A 21,616-nucleotide genomic window follows, 5' to 3' on the forward strand; every position below is an offset into this window, starting at 1 on the left:
AGAGGACAAAACAATCCCATGGAAAGACCCTCATTAGTTGGTTGGGTGACTTTGATTGTTACATAAGAGAAGGTAGATCAACATAGATTCAATCTCACCTATGATAACGTATCTATAATTCAAAATTATGAGTAGGTTTGTTTTTACTATTAGGGTTGGTTTAGCGTTAGACATATATGTGAAGAATTAAGTTTAATTTTTATTGTTGTTTTTCTAATATTTTATATAGATTAAAAAATACGTTTGGTTTACCAAATCAACTACCTTTATTTTTAAAATGAAATGAATTTAGTTTTATCATCAGATTTTTTGTGCTTAAAACTCTCGCACCATTTTTTTTTGTCTATATATTAAGGATTTTTTTTATAGAGAATTTAGGAACTTATGATTGAATTGAAATATGAAATAGTCTTAAAAGTTTAGATGGAAGAAATTCAGTAAAAACTTGATTAAATTTAAATGATCTTATAAGATGCGTGTGAAAATAATTAATGTTTGAAGAGAAAAAAAAACAAAAATTTTAAATTTCTCACTGTTTTAAATAAATTTTGATGCTTTAATTAGCTAGTGAATTTTAAATTCAAGACAGTTTAGTCAATTCAATTTATAAGATAAAATTAATTAATCTATAATTGATGACAGTAAATAAAATGATAACAATCAACAAATAATTAATTCAAATGTTACAAGTCTATTTTTTTCTTAAATAAGATCTTAAAATTAATATTTTGTGTATAAAAAATAATTAATAGGAAATTAATAACATTACACTGTTAACATTTTCAACTTAAATAAAAGATAGTTCTTCTTTTAAAAAGATAGTAATATACATTTATATATATTTAAAATATGAAAGTAAAAATATAATATTATCATATAATATATAAATAATTAAAATTATTTATAAATTTAATATTTAATTTTTAATATATTTTTGAAGTGAAAGATTAATTCTTCTTATATATATACATATATTTTATAAAATGAAATGTGAGAGAATTTGATTTGTGGTGACCCACGTTGGGTGATTTATTGTCATGACTGAGTCAGCTTGAGTTGGATCTCATAATATCTTCTGAAATGTGGGGTCCAGTGACGTGGCATCTAGTCAAGTTTGTACAATACGTGTTGTTTTTGTAAGGCGCTTCATAAATCACAACTTTTTTACCACCGTTCATTTTGTCGGCCCTCAAAAACAGGACACGTGTCCTTCTTCAAATCCAACACGTACACTACAATGCATTCAAGCCTTACACGTCCGAGGAAAATCTTCCGTTACGTGCTTCTTTTGTTAATGAAACAAGATAGGATATATCAAACACAAATGTTGTCAACAATGTTCTCAGATTTAATTTAACACAACTCATATACATACCTTGCATAAGTTGGGGGAAGAAGTGACCAATATCAAAAATAAAACAATGTTGAGGATATTCTGTAATATTCTATATTCTTTCTTATTAGTGATCTTAAACTTTAATGAATTTCAAAGAAGATTAATTGATCATTAAATAAGATGTGGATAATATTTATAATTTTTAATAAATTTTAATTAATTATGAATAAAAGTTAGATAAAATGAGATTAAAATGACACTAATTATAGAATTTTATATAAAATTTATTGTGGTGTAATGAGATAACCACGTAGTGAAGACAATGACAAAATGCATAGAGTTAAGATCTTGACGGTTGAAGCTAATGAAAGAGAACGAGTAGCACGAAAATGGTTTTTTAATGAGGTTATCCAAAATGCCAACACACCTCTCACATGCATTGGAATTCTTTTTAATGAAGCTTCCATTTTCAAGTAAAATTTTAGGGGGTAAAAGCTTTATATTAGTATATTCTATTTTTAAAATGCATTGAATTATATGCATTCGTTGATACGTGATTTCAATGAATTTAGGTTGGTTTCAACATCTTTATCTATGATAGGCTTTGACGAATTAAGTTTAAAGGGAGAGATGAATTTTAATAGAAACATGATAACAGGGTGTATTGTAAATTTGTATTCAACACAATTCTATAAAATCAATTTAGTGCATAAATAATTGATGACTTTTTTAATGAATCTAAAAATGGTAGGTGGTCGTAATTTAATATATTTACGATAACTTTTCGTACTATATATCTTACAAGTGGGTTTCGCTGGTTTCAACCTTCACATGAGACTTGTGTTTTTTTAACAATTCACTCATATTAACTTATTTATTTTTATTGATTATAATTCATTAAAAATTATAAAAATTAAAAGAGAGTCATTAAGAGAATGTGAAAATTTTCAACTTTTATATATATATTTTAATATATTTTAATTAATTAAAAAATTGTTTTTAGAAAATGTGTTACTAGCAATTTTTTTTATTCAATACATTATTTTATGTCTAACATTATTGAGTTTGGTACATAGATAGAGATAAGAATATGTTATGTTAGATAAGACTTTGAATATATAGGTCAAACTTGTTCTACAAAATTAAAGTTAAATCTAACATATTATTTATCATAGATTTTTTTTTTCTAGGCTTATCTTGATTATTTTAAAGCCTAACCTATTAACTTATTTAAAAAAATCTTTTTATATTAATAATTTTAATTAAATCAATAAATTTAATTTTAAAAAAGTCAACAAATTTATTCTTAAATACGTCATTGTGAGCTATTTTTTAATTTGTGTGATAAAATATAGTTTGTTCAATATTATTAAAATTCAAAATTTTAAATATATACATGTCACAAAGAGAAAAAAAATGAACCATTTTCTATTAGAGGGACAATTTATGTACAATCATATATGTTGATGTACACTCATGCACATGCCATAAACTTATAAATCTACTATGAAAAAAGCATAATCATATATGAAAAAACATTTTAAATTTTTCCTATATTTAATTTGGTATATTCTAAATAATTAACTCATATTTTAACAAATTAAAATAGTTATGATAATAATTTAAAAACTAAAAATATAATTATGGTACATGAGGTAATTTAAGAGGTACCAAGTACATATACAATGTCACAAAGAGAATAAATTAAATTATTTTCTATTAAAATGACAACTCATATACATTTATGTCCACTCACATACAGATTATCATGAAAGAGGATAATCTCATTAAAAAAACTTCTTAATTATTTCAATTATCTTATTTGACATACTTTCAATAACTAACTCCTATTTAAAAAAATTAAAATAGCAATGATAATACTCATTTAAATTATTGGTTTAACTACAACAAAATTTAGTAATTTAAAAAGATGGCATAATTATTTAATTCAATCAATTTAACACTAATACAATTATTTGTTTATTTATATTATTAATAATATATATTATTATATTATATAGTAAATAAACTGGTCTATCAAGCTTAACAAACTTTTTTAATAAGTCTAAGTTTAACTTTTTTAAATGAATAGATTTTTTTAAAAGCTTAAACATAGCCTTTTAATTAAATAGGTCATGCTAGATCAAACTTTAAAAAGATCAGATCATAGGTCCTTGTTTAAAGTCAGGCCTATTCCCATTCATATAATAATTGACCAATTTTTAATGGATTTAGGATAACTATGATACCATGTATAAATTTGAGTCTAAGTCAACCCTACAAAATTGGTTTCTAATGGATCTAGGATAGGCTCATGGAACTTAGATACTTTTTAGGGAAAATTGCACTCACTTCCTTTGAAATTTGTTTAAATGATACACAATCCTTTTATTGTTTAAAGACCACTTACCTTTGTCATTGGGTTAAAGTGAGAGATAAAAAAAATAAAAGTCAATTTATATTCTGTTAATCATATACATGTATATTCTTTTATTTCTGAGTTATGTGCAATATTTTATCTTTTTTATGAAAAATTTTATTATTCCTCAATTTTGAAAATAATAATTTCTCAATTTGAAATTATTCTTTGGTATATTTTTGAAATCACAACATGTATGCTATTTAGGGTAAAATTTAGAAGTTAAAGTTGAGTAAGAGATTAAGTTTCATGTAAACACTTGTATTAATAATTTGTTTTCTCATAATAATGCACAATTGGTGTTATCTCATATAAGGAGTTGTATGTGTCACTTAGATAAATAAATAAGGGAGGTTAGTATTTACTTAAAAACTAGATGGAAGGTGTGTCATTTAAAAAAAAATTAAGGAAGGTTAGTGCAATTTTTTTTTCTTAATACACCCTCACACCAGTAATTTTAGATTTAATGCATGTATAAAAACTAAAGTCATGTTGAGCACAAAGAGGCGCATTAAAAAAAATCAAGTCTCACGTCAATTAGAAATAAGACAAAAATAAAATATTACCTCTATTTCTATTTATAAAACCTAATTTAGAACAATTATTTGTTCTTTTATATAAGACTCAATTTATATTGTCTTGTATATTAAATTTTTTTAAAATAAAATATTGTTAATTAAAGTGTTACCTTAATCTAGTAAAATGCATTAATATGAATTCTTTAAAGAACAATAACTTTATTTAGTTAGAGAAATATGAGTGTTAATTAAGGAAGATAAATAGTATAAGATATGCACTATAATTGATTAGAAGACATACAACTATTAATTAAGAAAGATAAATAGTATAAGGATATTTTTTAAAAAATAAAAATAAAAAAATAGATAAATTTATTATTATCAACTATATATGGCACCTATTTTTCTTAATCTTGATGAATTAGGTAATTAAATTTTATATATAAGAACACAAGTAATATATAACTAGTGACAATTCTAAAGTAACAAGTCCCTAAAAGGCAGGTGAGAGTGGTTTTATCCTTCTCGTTTTTGTGTTTCACAGGACAACTAAAGAAAAGTCTCATTAGAATTTTAAAAATATAATTTATATTTTTAAGTAAAAAAATTATTTTTGGAAATTTAATTTTGTGTAAAGATTCTTACATTTAACGGTTCAATTATCGGTAGCGGAAAAATGTCTAATACCTAAGATAAATATATATACAATATTTAGATATATGCATAATATTATATATACGTGTAAAATTTCTACAATAATTAAAAGAAAGCATAATGCTATATAAGTATATAAATATTTAAAATAATCTAATATTTAAAATAATCTAATACTAAATAAAATTCTAAGTTGTCAATCAAGTAACACATCTAAGCTAGCTACATTAGAGTAATAAAAAAATGTTACCACAACTATTGCCAAACATGACCTTAAAAGCACGTCTTTAGCCTAACCTTATCCTACGTACTCCTATATAAATATATGACCATCGCAATCCAAGCATAAGAAAACATGCAAGAATAAACTAGTATTCAAAAGAATAACATATAACAAGTATAGAAGTAAAACAATTATACAACTAACACTAAAATGGAAACCACACAACCACGACAACATCATGACTTACATCATAACATCACAACCATAGCACCTCAACACGATACTCAATAACTTTAAAAAGATAACAATTTAACCATATCATAACATATTAACTTACACTAACAATCATGTCATTTAACAACAAATTCACGTATATAGAATATGAACAACACTAAAAATCAACACATCGTATGCATAAAATCTCAACTACATGCATCGTCACACATTCAATATTTTTAAAGTTACATATCAAAATAAAAATAATATATATAAATATATATATATAAGTATAATAAAATCAAATACAAGTGTTAACATATTATTTAATCAATATAGTTAATGTAATATTTTTTATAAAAATTTAAATAAAATAATATTTTCATTATATAGTATTCATATTATATATAAATATATATATATATATGTTAAATTGATATATTAGTTATTTGATGTTACTAATAAAATATTTAAATAATGTATAAATAAATTAGTGTATTATGATAAAGTATTATTTATTATATTTAATTAATATAATGTTAAAATATGTATATTAAATATATAATTTTTAAGTAAATATATTTATATTAAAAATCTATTATTAAATAAAATATAATTATTATAAAATTATATATATATATGTTAATTTAATTTAAATTTTTTATTTTATTTATAATTTTTATAAACTAATTTAAATTTAATTAAATATTTCACAATTTTTTAATTTAGTGAATGAGGAACTTAAAAATATCTTTAACTATATTTTAATTAAATTATATTTTTTATAAATAAATAAATTAAAAGTATATTTTTTTTTATAAATAATTAAATTAAAAATATTTTTAAAATTTTATAAAGATAATTCTTTAGCGATGTTAAGTTAATATAATAAAAAAGTGATAATATAATACTTGAAATTCTAAGGGACAAAGTGTAATTTATTTTATATTTTAACATATGCAAGGTAAATAATATAATACTTACATCTCTTAAGAAAGGATAATATAATTTGCATTAGTAACATTAAGTTAAATAGACTAAATTGTATATTTTAATAAAAGAAGGAAGAGGAGTGTAATACTCTTGTCTCTTAGGGGAGGGTAACATAGTTTACCTTTTGTTTTAATCACTAAATTACCTTTTAACAACTTTTTAAAAAAATTATCAAGATAAAAATAATCTCATATTACAATTTAAAGTATACTACTGTAATCTAAAATATAATCGATATATTGAAATATATTTATTAATTATAAATTTAATTATAATATAAATTAATATATTAAAAATATTTAATTGTTATAAATTTAATTAAATAAAAACAAATATTTATCATATACAATGTATAGGAAAAAGTATTACAGTTAAATTTAAATATAAAATCATGCAATATTCACAAACGAAAATTTACCAAGCGAATTATAAAAACGTTTGCTTATTATTCTATATTTACACACACAATAGTGCATTCACATTCCTCAGTGTGCAACTTGGTATATGTGATTTCCTTCCCTGCCCTTATCATATACTAGTATCTCCTTATAATATTGAAGTAATCAATCAAGATATTTATGCATTGAGTGATCACTTGTCACTAATGAATTTCATAAGTAACTTTTATTGGATTGAAAAAAGTTTTTACCAAGTGGCACTTAACTTACTTTATGTTTGATTAACTGATTAAGACATCTCAACTAAGATGATATTAAATTTGGGTACTAGCCAATTAAATTTACCTTTCTCCCTCCTCCTCACACTAAATATTTTAAGACCTCTTCGATAAAGAAAATAGAAATTGCTAAAAAAAAAGCATGGACACAGAACTTTCCTTCCAAAGAGGGATATTCCAAAACTTTTACAAAATAAGATCAAAGAAAAAAAAATTGACTATGGTGGGTTTCTTATCAAAGGTCACTATTTACGTCACAACTATAGTTAATATACAGGAATAATGTTAATCGTACTTTTTCTATCATACTTTTTAACAGTTTATTTATTATTAGTTAAAATCAATTAAATTATAAGTTATTTAATGAGTTTCTCCTGATTTTTTTGATAAGGCTCATTAAGATTTATATTTTAAAATAAATTTTAATTTATAATAGATGGTTAGAAACAAAATTTTTGGTTGATTGTCCAAATTGCATGCTATTATTATCCATAAACTATATCGTTATGACGAAAAATATGGTAATGAATTCCACGATGTAGTATCTCATGCAGATTGGCAATAACATGAGGGAAAGAGAGAGTCAGGACAAATATTGTGTCACTTTCAGCAAGCTGTGGGTATCATATCTGTCCCAATAAAACAAGTGAATCCTCTTGTTCTTGTACATTTTAAAATAGAATCATAGTTCCTACTATCAAAGATACACCACAAAAATTAATATTGCAGGGTTCATAATAGACTACACAGTATAGAAAATAGCTGTCCACAAGGATAATACGGAAGTTGCTTTTTATATTTTATGACAGACAACCAAAATATCTTTCAATTTTATGTGGGGTGACGGAGTCACCTGGAGAGATCTATCGGTAACAGTGACTCATTACATGTAGTGGAAACCATTGTTGGACTTGGACCACAACAAAAACAAGTGCTGTTGTTTAATCAGGGTCCTATGTTAACGAAGCCATCATAAAAATATTAGCATATAATCTTAAGACAAATATTTATATAAATGTTTAGTATAGCTCATAAAAAAATGACATATTCATAAGTCGCTTTCAGATAACTTGAGAAATAAAACAACTTAATCTTATTCTCTTTAGAGATATATACCTCAGCAATTCTTTTGTCAAAATCTCATCAACTAGAGCTTAAAAATTCAAGGACTAATAATTTGAGACTATATACATAATTAAAGTCATTTTAAATTGATTTTTTTTAGAGGAAATTGATTTTTTTTTATATATACAAGACTTAATATATTTGTATTTTTATTTCTCAAATATAGTAATTATACAATTTTAATCTCAAATTTTAATTTTATAATTTTAATCTTTAAGTATTGTAGTTGTATAATTTAAAAGATTAAAGTCACTCAATTAAAAATTAAAAAAACAAAATCGTACACAATTCTTGGAAGACTAAAATTCTTTGATTAAAACTTTTATACAACTGTAATACTTAAAAATAAATGAAAAACATAATTAACCTATATAAAAAATAAATAAACTAATAGAACTCAAGTGTTCCTCCAAACAAAATAAAATAAACAATAACGAGTTCAATGATATACTCCCAAAATGTTCCAAATTCAACTCCTTTTCCTAGCTAGCTACTACCCAATTGCTTCCGTTCCGTCTTCAATATTTTGTACATTTGGAGCCGAAAAAGCTTAACAATTAAAACACAACAGATGCCGCAGCTCGCCAAGTTTCTACATGTCAAGAAGCCAAGACAATTCAATATAAGCCATAATGGACGCGATATTATTATACACATGATTCAACAGTAATTCGATTTCGCCATGTGTTCCGCGAAAACAAGGTAAAATAAAAATAAAATGTTCAACGCAAAGGCTATTTTACCAATTAGTTTCGTTTACACTTACAATGGCTTAATAATTACATTGTCTAGAATGAAAAATCAAGAGAACCTCAGTGATAATATCTACATTTATGGCGAAGACAGGAAAAAGAGTTGCGCATTTTTAGACCAGATAATAACATTATGTTAATCATGTTTCAGCAAGAGCCACCTGTAAGGAATAATATACTTTTCCCCAAGCGATTTAAGTATGCCTTTCGTATCAAAATTTCATTCTTTTTGCTGGTCCTTGATCAATTATGGGATCAGCAGTAGGAGCTTGTGTTTCTGCTGCTTCCTGAGTTTCGGTCCCTTTCTCAGTTTCTCCTGTTGGAGGCGGAACATACCCTTCTGGAAATGCTGGTGGAGGAGGAGCTGGTGGTAACTGCAGCACCAAGTTTATCCTCATTTCTCATCAATACTAAAGGATGAAAGCTTAAAAGTTGAGAGAAGAATGTGATACGATAATAGTAAAGGATGAAATCTTAAAAGTTGAGAGAAAATGTCATTAAAAGTTGAGCTGGTTGGCCACTCCTATTTGTTTAAATTTGTTTATTTGGGAAATAAGTGTTTTTTCAACTTACCTTGCGTTGCAAGGATGCAAGAATATGATCCACCCGCTTAACCTCCTTTATGTCGATTGTCTCCTTAACAGTCTTAGATTCCGGCAATGCCGTCTCATTTTCAGAATCAGCTGACCCAGCTAAAAGAACAAGTGAATAACAATTTAAATAATGTGCACAGAAGAATTAAATGTAACAGTTGTATGGTTAAAAACTTCCAAAAGCATGGCTTACAAGCAGGGAAGAACACAGGATATAAGGGGAATAAAATGGGTGTGAAAAATTAGATGGCAAGAGAATAGTAGCTGAGTTCCCTGTATGTTTTCAAGTTGCAACAGCGACATACTGACATTACACACAGCGTAAATGATACTAGGAGTGGCCAAAAAAAAAAAAAAGACTTAATACCAATCACAGTGCAAACCAAACTGGACTAAACCAGAAATAACTACCCGAAGGGGTTTGGCCTAGTAGAAGCATGCTATGTCGGCAAGATATGAGAGTGCACAAGGATACTCCACAAGGAGGCCTTGACTTGATTCATGTTGCTCTAACCCCCAGGGCTGTAAAGTTCCTTTTCCACAATTTTTTGAATTAAAAAAAAATAACTGAGCCTATTATTATGTATTTAAAAAAAGCACTGGACTGAACTGCTTTTTAGAACTGGTTCTATAACCGGAACATTCAAAAGCCATGCGGGTTGATAGTTCATCTAACGAGGTCACCTGTTCTCCATGGGTTTTCCTGTACTCACTAGGCATCCAGATTGTCTCTCTTTAATTTTGCATCTGACTGTAGCCAGTAGGTTTGCTTTGTTTTGCTCAGTTAATGCATGGATATCTAACATCTTGCAGGTGTTAATTTTGGCTTCTAGTAGTTCTTTCCTAGATATGAGATTTCTGGGCTGTGTCTTTTACTTACGCTATGGCATTGGTTTCACATAATCATGAGCTGAATTTCTCTCAGTCTTTCTCTCTGAGTTCAGGTAGTTTCAAGCTCAATTTTGACATTAATGAAACTTGAAGGTCGCTGCTTCTCAGTTTGATCCACTAATTTCGTGCATTTATAGTTATAATGAAATTCCATTTTGTCCAATAGAATAGGAAAAAGAATGGCCTAGTGGTTTAGGATAAAATCTAAACAAAATGACAGAATTGGATGATGAAATATCTTATTTAAGTTAATTTTATGTGTTTGTACTAGCAATTGTTTCTATTTATTTTTTATATGCGTATTTTCACCATCACATTACTTTTGAACTAGGAACCTTAGGACTCTAGTGGCTTTTGTCTTCAATTCTTCATTACTGTTTAGCTGTGCAGGGAAAGGAATCTGTTCTTTTGGGCAAAGGGAAGAAATGAGTATAACATGCTTTAAATACAGCTTGACCTTCTGATGTTTAGCATATGATAATCTCTACATGATAATTAAAATCTATTGTGACTCGTTAATTTGAGTTTGGAAGCGGAGTGTATGAAGTAGCCACTGTATGAAGTATCATGTGTAAATGTATAAACTGTATCAGAAAGAACAACATGCAACCAGTTTAGCAGTTCAAAACCAGATCTGAACTGCTTTAAAACCGATTTGGGAGTTTAAAACAAGAGAAGTTAAACACCAATTCTGAACCAAACTTGTTCCAAACCGGTTTTAAAACTGCTTTCTGAAACAAACCAGTTCATTGGAATAGTAATTGGTTTGTGAACCATTAAAAAAGCAGTTCATTTCTATAAACCAAACCACAATATTGGTTTGGTTTGGTTCTTCAGCCTTAACTGAACCATGATCACAAACCTAATACTAAGATTTCTAGTAACTCGAACAAAAATTTAGCACATTTGACTATCCATTTTGAAAGGCTGTTCTTTTTAAAAGGACAAAAGGAAGGAGGCTAGAAAGACACGGCTTAATCAGAACAAATTATTACAGATGGAAAACTTTATAACAACATTTTTCTAACTCTGTCCAGTTTTTGAAACATTACTGTGAGCAACAATGTGTTACTGTTACCTTTCCACAGAAAAAAAACCCTACAATTTCTGCTTACCATATCCAATCTTCTCCAACTTTGAGGCAGCTGTAGTAAAAGCTTTTTGTATGTAATAAAGGGCCCTTCCCTGCAAGATCAACAACACAACTAGTATTAGACAAAACCTTCTCTCATGATAAAAAAAATTGACTAAAAGCAAAACTACTAAAAGTATAAACACGAGTCATAAAATTTTTTGATGTAGTGTTGCCTGAAATTCAAAAAGGTAACTCGATACACATTAATACTTCAAAATAGTTGGGACCTAATTTAACTTCTGTACAGAAAACAGTACGCTAACTTTCAGGACTGACGAGGCTTTTCTCTAATTTTCACAATGATGTAGGATAGGCAACCAGGAGTGCTCCTCTTGGGCAGCACACTCCTTTGATTAACACAAAACTAAGTTTTAAATTGCAGGCACAGTCTTGTCATGATTCTTGATATTGCAGGCAAATGCAGCCAATACAGCCGCAATAGCAATCATGGTGAGTAAAAAGTAAAGTTAATGTTGTGGTCAAAATCAAAGTTCCAAACCAATTTTTAAAATATTGACAAAACCAAGAATGTTACTCCTCTTGGCAGGATAATCCCCTGATAAACAAATCTAGAATGATCTTCGAGGTGGTGTACTCCTTGTATTCATTTTCCAATACTCCAGTAAAAACAGAAATCATCAATGATGCAAAAAAATATTAGAGCCTATTTTGATAAATTTCTCCATAAGCAATTCTAGGAGAAAAAAATAAGAAGAAAAAATGAAAGAAATTTCTTCAAAAGCTAAAATTAGCTTATGCACAAGCTAAGCTGTAGAAATTCTCTCATATAACTTCTCCAAAAATTGGAAATTATCTTGTGGATTAACTAGTTTTAACTCAGAAAGAAACTTTTTAAATTTTTCCTTAATATTTTTTTTTTCTCCAAGAAGTCTTCAGGAGAAGTTTATCCATTGTCCCTTAATAACATAAAGCACTCTTAAAGAGTATTCATAACCCCAAACATAAAACCCTAGTATATCATGATTTTAGTCAAATAACACAAGGATCCTAGACAAGTCTCAATTAAATAAAATCCCCTAACGAGCACAAGAGTCCTTCTACATGCTCCCTCCGTTCAACATCACAACAACAAAAATCCTCGGTAACTTAAAAAACAATGAAGAAAAGTAACGTACAATTCTGGCGGCAAAGACATTGCATAGCTGCGGAGCCTGGTAAATAGAACCGTCAAGGACGTAATAGGCGAGCATAGGAGTAACCTTGTCGGGGCTATCTCTCTTCTGCTTGCGAATGACGAAGAGGTGCGGCTCCATAACTTCGCTCAGCACGTACTCCGTGCCCGTCATCTTCCTGAAGAGGATTCAAGAATCAATCGATAGCGACGAAGTGAATGGAGAAGGGAATTAGGGTTTGCTAGTTACGAGAGCTGAGAGAGGTCGAGGGGGTGAACGGAGCGCATGCGGAGCTGCTCGTTGTTGCAGGTCCAGTCGTAGAAAGGGGAGAGCGCGAAGTAATCGAACACCAAGTTCCGATCCAGAATGAAGCTGTTCAGCCATAGCTGGTCCCGGAAGCATATTCCGGTCATGTCGGTTCCCGGAGGCTGCGCCACCGCTCCTCCCTCCATCATTGCGTTTCCCGGCGCCGCCGCCATCTTCCACTCACTCCCCAATTCAATCTCTTTGTTTTTGTGTGGGGTTACGTTACGACTTTAAAATAGGATTTGGGCCGGGCCGGGCCGAAGGGATACGCGTTACCCAGCAGCGAAGGCCCAATAATTTGATTCTTCTCTTTCTCCTCTGCGGACTGCGGCAACGCCACCACGCTGGTTCAGCACAATGAGAAGCATTCGGCAGCGTGGGTTTTCGACATTGCTTCCCATACCTCACCGAACCATCCCCGAGGCTCGAGGTCAGGATCTGGACTTGATAACCGTAGCCCACAGCCACGTGATCCACTCCCACTGGCACAAGCTCCACTCTCTCTCACTCTCACTCACACCCTTCCGTCTCGCACACCTCCTCCTGGCCCTCCAAAACGACCACGTTTCGTCCCTGAAACTCTGGAACTGGGTCCTCCAACATAGCCCCTCCTCTCACACCCTCCAATCCCTCTCCATCGTCGCCCACACCCTCGCCAAACACCGCCAATTCAAAACCCTGCAAAGAATCCTCTCTTCGCACCCCCCCTCCACCCTCTTCGATTCCCTTTTACACACCTACCGTCTCTGCCACTCTTCCCCTCTCGTCTTCGACTCCCTCTTCAAAACCCTCGCCCACACCCACAAGTTCCGAGACGCCACCCGCGTTTACGTCCTCATGAAGGAACACGGCTTCTCCCCCACCGTCGAGTCCTGCAACGCCTTTCTAAGCTCTCTCCTCTCTCTTCGCAGACCCGACATTGCTCTCTCGTTTTACCGCGAAATTCGTCGTTCTCGCGTTTCGCCTAATGTCTACACTCTCAACATGGCTATGCGCGCTTATTGCATGTTGGGGGAACTCAATCGCGCTCTTGAAATTTTGCACTCCATGACGGATATCGGTTTGAGGCCCAATGTTGTGTCTTTTAATACTTTGATTTCGGGGTGTTGTAACAAGGGCTTGTTTGGAATGGCGTTAAAGGTCAAGTCTTTGATGGGGGAACATGGAGTGCAGGCTAATGTGGTTACTTTTAACGCTCTTATTAATGGGTTTTGTAAGGAGAGGAAGCTGCATGAGGCGAATAGGGTTTTCAGTGAGATGAAGGTTGCCAAGGTGGTTCCCAATGTTGTGACTTTTAATACTTTGTTGAATGGGTATGGTCAGGTTGGGGACAGTGAAATGGGGAGTAGGGTTTATGAGGAGATGAAGAGAAATGGGGTTAAGGCTGATATATTGACTTATAATGCGTTGATTTTGGGGCTGTGTAAGGAGGGGAAGACGAAGAAAGCTGCGGGGTTGGTTAGGGAGCTTGATAAGGAGAACTTGGTTCCCAATGCGAGTACTTTTTCTGCTCTTATTACTGGGCAGTGTGTGAGGAACAACTCTGAGCGTGCGTTTCTTGTTTATAGAAGCATGGTGAGGAGTGGTTGTTGTCCAAATGAGAAGACTTTCCAGATGTTGATATCTGCCTTCTGCAAGAATGAGGACTTTGATGGGGCTGTGCAGGTTTTGAGGGACATGTTGGATAGATTGATGAGTCCTGATTCCAGTACCTTGTTTGAGCTCTATGATGGACTTTGCAGGTGTGGGAAAAATCAGTTGGCATTGCAATTGTGTAGTGAGATGGAAGCTAGGCGTCTGTTGCCAGAAGGTTTTGACAAAGATAAAATAATCATTACCCTTCCACAAAATGAGAAAACTAACTGAACTAGTCAACTTTTACTCGCCACGTATCATCTTTCAAAGACAACCTTGTTCCAGACATTGAATATGATACTTCTTTAAACGGAAATTTGATTCTTAGTTTTCTTTCTTGTGAGAGACTAATTCTTTCCGGTAGACCCAACATCCGTTTGTACTTGTCTGGTTGTTGTGAAGCTGTACATTACTTGCTTAACCTGTTGGTTCTGCCTTGTTGCATTCACTAAAGTCTTGAAGTTTCATTGTAAAGAATGTTCCATTGAATCAACCACAAAAGATACATATTTAGAAATTGAGCTGTATTTGTTCCGATTGATGCTCAAGTTGTAATTCATTACTAATAATATGAAAAGTCAGTTAGTTAGTTGAGGGCTAGAGGCCTGGACCTCTTGAATACCCAAATATTCTTTTTTTGTAGAGATACATTTGGTCAATAAATAAATTGTCTTTCTTCCATTCCTGATCCGGTTTCTATCATACTATGCAATAGTTATTGTTCTAAATCAACTTACCATCAATCACAGACTATATAGTACATAAAAAAGTGTACTATCGTTTTATATGAAACTTCCTTCTTCCAACTTATGATGAGGCAACCACGTAACTGTCCTATAATGTGAAGAAAAAAGAAACTGATAATGAATGTGCTTGATCACAAGAGAGCTCCGCCATTTATGAGTCTTCGTTACCGAGATCTCCCCATCTTACATTGTGTCTTGCAGCAAGGTAATGTGCTCCAACTGGTCCTCTGCTACCATAGGGGTAGAGCTCTGGAGCAATCCTCTTGTTTTCAATTTCTTTTAGCAGAGGGGTGAATAGTGCCCAAGCTGCATCAAGCTCATCACTTCTAATGAACAGCCTTCGCTCGCCTTCAATAGCATCTAAGAGTAACCTCTCATATGCATCTGGAATCTCTCTTGGATACCTTCACAGAAATTGAAAGTTGTATATTAATGCCCTTATCAAACAATTTTTGTACCTCCTCCAAATATCACGATCATTCTTAGCTGATGGAATTTATAATATTGTTAATGTAGAAGGAAATTTCAAAACAGAGACAAATGGTTAACAAAGATCAACACAGTAGCTTCTATGGAAAAGCTTTATTGGATACCTTCATTTTGAAAAAGAAAAAAAAACCGTGGCCACTGACTGAACTAACTAGATTAACATTTTAACTCTCACTTTATGTTTTTATCAACAATTTTTACATTTGAATTTAATTCTGTCAACTGTATGCAGAACACTCCTAGAAGATCTTATACCTTGCTCGGAAAAGCAAATTTAGGTCACTTCTGTCTAATCTCATTCCCAGACCAGGAACTTTATTGTTGATCTTCAAATATATAGCTTCATCAGGTTGTACACGAAGCACAAGCTCATTTGTAGCCTTGTCCAGATCGGTTCCAAAGTTCCTCTTGTACAAGTTGCCTGGGACATGTCTGAATTGTACTCTGATTTCTGCACTGGATACATTTTTGTTGTTGGAATTTTTGTAATAATTCCAAAGAATGCACAGAAAATTCTAAGACATAATAACATATCTAAATAAAGAAGAAACATTGCACACCGTTTAGTATGGAGAGCCTTGCCAGCTTTCATGAGAAAAGGAACCCCATCCCATCTGGCATTGTCAATAAAAAGAGCTGCTGCTGCAAATGTTGGGGTAAGACTACCCTTTGGAACAGTTGGATCATCTGTATAACCAGGATATGATTTACCACCCTTGCTGTGGCCCTTATACTGACCAACAACAACATTTTCAAGCTGCAGTGGTCTCATTGATCTCAGAACCTTCACCTGAGTTGAGACCATTCTCAGTAATCACTGAACATCATTATATTTGCTGAAATCTTTCCGTAAGATTGTAGGATATTTAGGAGGACTGAATTGAAACAGTAATAAAATATTATTATTATTATTATTTAGGTCTACTATGGATAGACAGAGGAGATGTACCTTCTCATTTCTGATGTCCTCAGCAGCCAAGCTGACAGGTGTTTCCATTGCAAACAATGCTAATATTTGCAGAAGATGATTTTGCATTATATCACGGATGATTCCGTAGTTATCAAAATAACTAAAGAAAAGCACAAAGACTGTTTAATTAGTTGTGTGAATTGTCACATATTTCTTTGGAATACCATCAAGAAACATATATGACATAACAATACATACTCACCCCCCTCTTCCCTCTGTTCCAAAATCTTCAGAAAATATTAGCTGCACATTGCGAATGTAATTCCGGGACCATAGAGGCTCGAAAACAAGATTTGAAAAGCGAAGCACTGAGAGATTCTCCACGAGCTCCTTGCCCAAGTAATGGTCAATCCTAAAGTATTTCCAATGAGTCCAAGTTTTTCACTTTAGCTTGTTAAAATAGAAAAGAACCAAATTCACCTGAATATTTGGTCTTCAGTGAGGTACTGCTTCAAACATTTTGTTAGCTCACTAGATGATTCTGAGTCTCGACCAAATGGCTTTTCAACAATAACCCTTGTCCATCCATCTTTTGAAGAAGCTTTAAGGCTAGCGCATCTCACCACATCAACAAATATATTTGGAGGTATTGACAAATAAAACAATCTGTTTGATAATTTTCCACCCTAGAAGAGACCATTGTCAAATATATCAGTGATCAGTTCCTAGACAGACATCTTCCATGAAGAATTTGATCTTTGTTTGCATGAACAATAGATTAAGGAAATATAAAATGCCTTAAATTTTATGACAGATAATAGAACCCTTTTGTAGCACTACAGTTTTAATTTTCAAATCATAATCTGTTCTAAAGGTTTTTGCACCCTATTCTGAATAGAAGAAAGATCTCCAAAAACCCAGCAGTCAGGTCAGGTTTTGAAGGAATATTGAATTTTATGAAAAAGTAACTGGAGTTCCTTTTTCTGAGGCCAGTTCAACATCCAGGGCTACCTTGAGAAAGTAATTGTGACACAGCTTAGTAGAAGAGATTCGTGTTTAGGGGTATTTCAGTTTTATAAACATATATGTTAAATTTGAGAAACAAATAGCATACAAGATCAGATAACATGATTTATCATGCATTACTTTAATAGCGTCTTTGCTTCTGGTAGAAAATGTCTTCCAAAATTATTTTCATTTTTCATTTTCTGATGGATTGTGATAGAGCATTGAAGAAGATGGAAACATATTACCTCTTTCTCTCTCAGCTTGCTATCCAGTTCTAAGAAGTGTTCCTCAGAATTGTATTGGCCAGAATGGTAAAAGCATCTTTTTAAGAACTGATCCATTTTATCTTCGCAATTTTCCCTGCAAGTTTAAACTTGTATCTTTATACATAAAATGAAAGGAAGTGTTGGAAAAGTACAATGTCAGGTTTAATATCATGTTGGCACAATAACATAAAAGCTAAATTCTACAAATGTGTTTTATTGATAGACTTGAGAAAAGATAAAAGTGGGGAAAAAAAAGTTCATTGAATTTTATCAGTTATGGGTTTACTTTTTAAACCTTACTCCTCTTTCTCTTCCACAATGACTGGTTACAAGATTGTACCAAATAGTATTGCTGCATTGACATTTACCTCTTATCAATTCTGCATGTTAAAGTTTTGCTAATCATATTCCTTAATTCCTCATTGGTCATTTTAGTCCGAGCAAATCCAAACACGAGAAAATTCTGCATAAAGATTACAACCATACAGACTCAAAACATAATGTTTCAAAACATTTAAATTATATAAAATATCCTCTATTCCTCAACGTCTAAGCATCATTTCCAAATGAAACTAAATAATATGACAAGTCAGACCTCAGGTAGCCAATCTTCGTAAAAAAGAGCAAAGAGTGCCGGAAAAATCTTCTTTTTAGCAAGGTCTCCAGAAGCTCCAACAACAGTTATAGTAAGGTTGGATCCTTTGGATTCTGAGTCTGACAAGGGAAATAATCCTTCGAGTGATTGGGGCTTGATATCTTCTTTGGCCAATGAACTTGCAGCTAAACCTACTTAATATGTGGATAATATATGACTTTAGCTAAGCTTAACAAATTTAATGAAGTATAAGTGCACAAGAAGTCAGTAGTCATATAAACACTAGAATAAACAAAGTAATGGGACTGCAACATAATATGATTTCAGCGCCATAGGACGAAATAAAATATACTTTACCTAAAAAAGTACATGATTATTGGAATTAATATAATTCATAGATTCAATCTTGAATTGAAGCTTTAATTAAAATGGCACTATACTTTAGTACATGGGGGCAACAAGAGACCAAGAAGCTAAGGGAAGCAACATGTAGTGATCCCTTGGCAATAAGAAATGCGGATTTCCTAACTAGAGAAATATCAAAATAGTAAAAGTTGAAGAAAACAACACATTTTCTCTCAATATGAAGTCAAGCCCAAGTCTAGTCAGAATTTTCGGTATGATTTGAATTTTGCACTGATATAAGCAAATAATATACCTAGGTTGTGCAACATAATTGAGGTATGAGAATTGAAAGTGATAAGAGGGAAAATCAAGATGAATGCCTAAGGGGAGAAGCTTCCACACAAAAAGAATATAGTCTGAAGTTTTTTTCTGAACAACAAATTGAATACCAAATCCAGGGAATTCAGGAACAAAGTTTGTTGTCTGTGAAACAAGTATGACTAGATAGTGCATTCAATGTTATATCAGCTGGCTTAAAACCAGAACATGTTAGTGGTTTAGACTCTAGACAAGGTGAGTATATATTATCTACCATTTGGCTTGATCAGGAAGACCAAGTTTGTGCACTTAAGTCAGTCAATCAATCAAAGAACCAAGAAATATGACTTTCGTCAAAAGACTACAAACCATGTGTGAGAAGGGCAGGAAGTTGAAGAATAGATGTTCTCTACAATGAAATTAAATTTCACTAGGATAACAAAGCCCATTAAGGAACCTCTTAAATCATAACCCTACTCCAACCAATGTGCGACAATTTTCGTTGAAAATAGTAATCATTGGCCACAGGGAAGACCAATTGCTTGATCAAGCAACAAGGCATGAGCAACCATTTCAATCCAGCTAAAAATCAGCTACATAATAAATACAGCCTAAGAACAATAAAAACCAGATCAAGTAAAAGTGAGGATAAGAACAAACCATCATTAGAAGAAAGAGCATTTAACGGAAGCCCATTTGAGGATTTGAGCAGAAAATGGTTTCTATTTTCAGGGCGAGTGCAAGAAATCCATAATGGGGAATGAGTCACAAGTTTTGTTTGATTCCTGAATGCATAAGAAGTAAGTATGGTTAAAGAAGGACCCAGAATACTAGCCATGCAAGTTGTTGATCTTTAGGAATTCACAAGAAAACCATAAGAAGTGAGCAACAAAGTGAAAATCCAAGGCCAGAAACAGGTTAGTCTAGTACAGTGCAAGAGTATAGTTTATATAGTTAATCGTTGAAGAAATGGATAAATAATAAATATTTATGTATTATGATTTAGGAATGTGACATGATGCCAAAATTGCCCTTTGTGTTGGTGAAACGAGCACATCAAATGGAAGCAGATGAAGGGTTGCTTTGTGATCGCGTGACAAAATATCATGAATGAGAGGCTCAAGTTTTTCTTCCAATTTTTTTTTTAGTTTTCAAAATATCTAAAATAATAATGTAAACTTTGAAATTTCAACTATCCATAATAAAACTACGGGCGGGACCATAGAGCTAAACGAAATGAGACATGAATGCTACACTAATTCTTCCATTTTGTGGGTTCTTTAACTCTTTTAGGATCACACTGCCACCAATCCATTGCAATAATTGCAAAGACTTAGAAAGATGGGTTACGATTGTTTTTAGTTTGTTTGTTGTCCATCATTCTCTTGGGTGTTTGTTTAGCCCATCTTCAATTTTGGGCTTATATTACATTGACCAGGTCGCACATCATAAATGTCGATTACTCCATGTACCCTTCTAAATATTGTCCCCTACAACTTCATATTCTAAAAATTCTTAAATAATCATTCTCTATTTATCACCCTTCCCTTTAGAATAAGTGTTTCAGACTATTATATATATACAATGACTCAATTGAGTTTGTCACTCTGAATTTCACGTCTTGCAGCTAGGTAGTACCTTCCTAATACTAAAAATGAAACATTTCATTAAGTTGTGGTGTGTTTTAATTTCTGTTTGATATAGCTGAATTTATTACAGTTTTTAATTCTATGGACAAATGGTTCTTTTGTTTTGTTCTCATGTTGTTTGGTCCAGCAACTGTACAATGATGTTATATATAAGTCAATATGCTTTGTTTCTATTTTTTTTTAGAAGTGAACGTGTTCAAGACTATATCTGTTTGCAGAATTAAATTCATATCAAAATATCATTTATGACAATATTATTAATTGGTATCACATCTCCATATGCAGCAACTATTTTCCCTATTCTAAATGTCATTAATTATCTATTATTTTCAATTAATTTTGGTAAAACCGAAAAGAAAAGTTAATAGAAGGAAGTTAAATTAACCAGTTCATATACTTTCTGCCACTTCATACATGTTCCGGTAAAAAAAAATAAAAAATAAATGAATAATCTAATTGAAACATATCTAACTATACTTTTACTAAAATATAAATATATTAGATAAGATATGTATAATATACTTATATTTTTATAAAAGTGTATTAATATATAATAAGTTATATTTATTAAATTATTAATTTATTTATAAATATACTAAAAATATTATTGATATTAATTTATCAATAATATTAAAATAATAGTAATATATAAAATTTACTTATTTAGTAATAATAAATATATATC

The 21,616-nt window shown here is 31.3% G+C and overlaps 3 protein-coding genes across 4 annotated transcripts; 1 reads left to right on the forward strand and 2 right to left on the reverse strand.

Moving 5' to 3' along the window:
• Positions 1-8,783: 8,783 nt before the first annotated feature.
• MED6 (RNA polymerase transcriptional regulation mediator-like protein) lies at positions 8,784-13,284 on the reverse strand. The gene is made up of 5 exons (XM_020372089.3): positions 12,914-13,284; positions 12,668-12,842; positions 11,512-11,581; positions 9,486-9,604; positions 8,784-9,286 (listed from the first exon to the last, which is right to left on the reverse strand). Exons 1-5 carry the CDS (start codon positions 13,141-13,143, stop codon positions 9,125-9,127), a joined length of 756 nt encoding a protein of 251 aa, XP_020227678.1. The 5' UTR covers positions 13,144-13,284; the 3' UTR covers positions 8,784-9,124.
• A 43-nt stretch (positions 13,285-13,327) lies between these two features.
• LOC109808905 (Tetratricopeptide repeat (TPR)-like superfamily protein) lies at positions 13,328-15,122 on the forward strand. The gene has a single exon (XM_020372088.3). It carries the CDS (start codon positions 13,328-13,330, stop codon positions 14,834-14,836), a length of 1,509 nt encoding a protein of 502 aa, XP_020227677.1. The 3' UTR covers positions 14,837-15,122.
• Positions 15,123-15,255: 133 nt separating this feature from the next.
• LOC109808904 (glucose-6-phosphate 1-dehydrogenase, chloroplastic) lies at positions 15,256-20,252 on the reverse strand. 2 transcript variants are annotated; one of them, XM_020372085.3, is made up of 10 exons: positions 19,943-20,252; positions 18,620-18,813; positions 18,393-18,487; positions 18,004-18,118; positions 17,231-17,436; positions 17,013-17,162; positions 16,790-16,910; positions 16,401-16,630; positions 16,096-16,296; positions 15,256-15,755 (listed from the first exon to the last, which is right to left on the reverse strand). In XM_020372085.3, exons 1-10 carry the CDS (start codon positions 20,118-20,120, stop codon positions 15,503-15,505), a joined length of 1,743 nt encoding a protein of 580 aa, XP_020227674.1. In that variant the 5' UTR covers positions 20,121-20,252; the 3' UTR covers positions 15,256-15,502. The 2 variants fall into 2 exon arrangements, with proteins under 2 accessions (XP_020227674.1, XP_020227676.1); XM_020372087.3 differs by having other exon boundaries at positions 18,620-18,810; positions 19,943-20,250.
• Positions 20,253-21,616: the final 1,364 nt, after the last annotated feature.

The sequence above is a fragment of the Cajanus cajan genome, chromosome 5, assembly GCF_000230855.2.
Source record: "Cajanus cajan strain Asha chromosome 5, NIPB_CcT2T_4, whole genome shotgun sequence".
Classification (NCBI taxonomy): Eukaryota; Viridiplantae; Streptophyta; class Magnoliopsida; order Fabales; family Fabaceae; genus Cajanus; species Cajanus cajan.

Bases quoted from the DNA above. Each gene is read 5' to 3' on its own strand.
- MED6 (XM_020372089.3), bottom strand. From the start codon at position 13,143: ATGGCGGCGGCGCCGGGAAACGCAATGATGGAGGGAGGAGCGGTGGCG. The intron at 11,582-12,667 runs GTACGTTACTTT...TTGATCTTGCAG, and splicing joins ATGTCTTTGCCGCCAGAATT to GGAAGGGCCCTTTATTACAT. The intron at 9,287-9,485 runs GTAAGTTGAAAA...TTGGTGCTGCAG, and splicing joins TTGCATCCTTGCAACGCAAG to TTACCACCAGCTCCTCCTCC.
- LOC109808905 (XM_020372088.3), top strand. From the start codon at position 13,328: ATGAGAAGCATTCGGCAGCGTGGGTTTTCGACATTGCTTCCCATACCT.
- LOC109808904 (XM_020372085.3), bottom strand. From the start codon at position 20,120: ATGGCTAGTATTCTGGGTCCTTCTTTAACCATACTTACTTCTTATGCA. The intron at 18,814-19,942 runs GTTTGTTCTTAT...CCACATATTAAG, and splicing joins TGCTCTTTCTTCTAATGATG to TAGGTTTAGCTGCAAGTTCA. The intron at 16,297-16,400 runs GTGTGCAATGTT...AAATGTATCCAG, and splicing joins AAGGCTCTCCATACTAAACG to TGCAGAAATCAGAGTACAAT.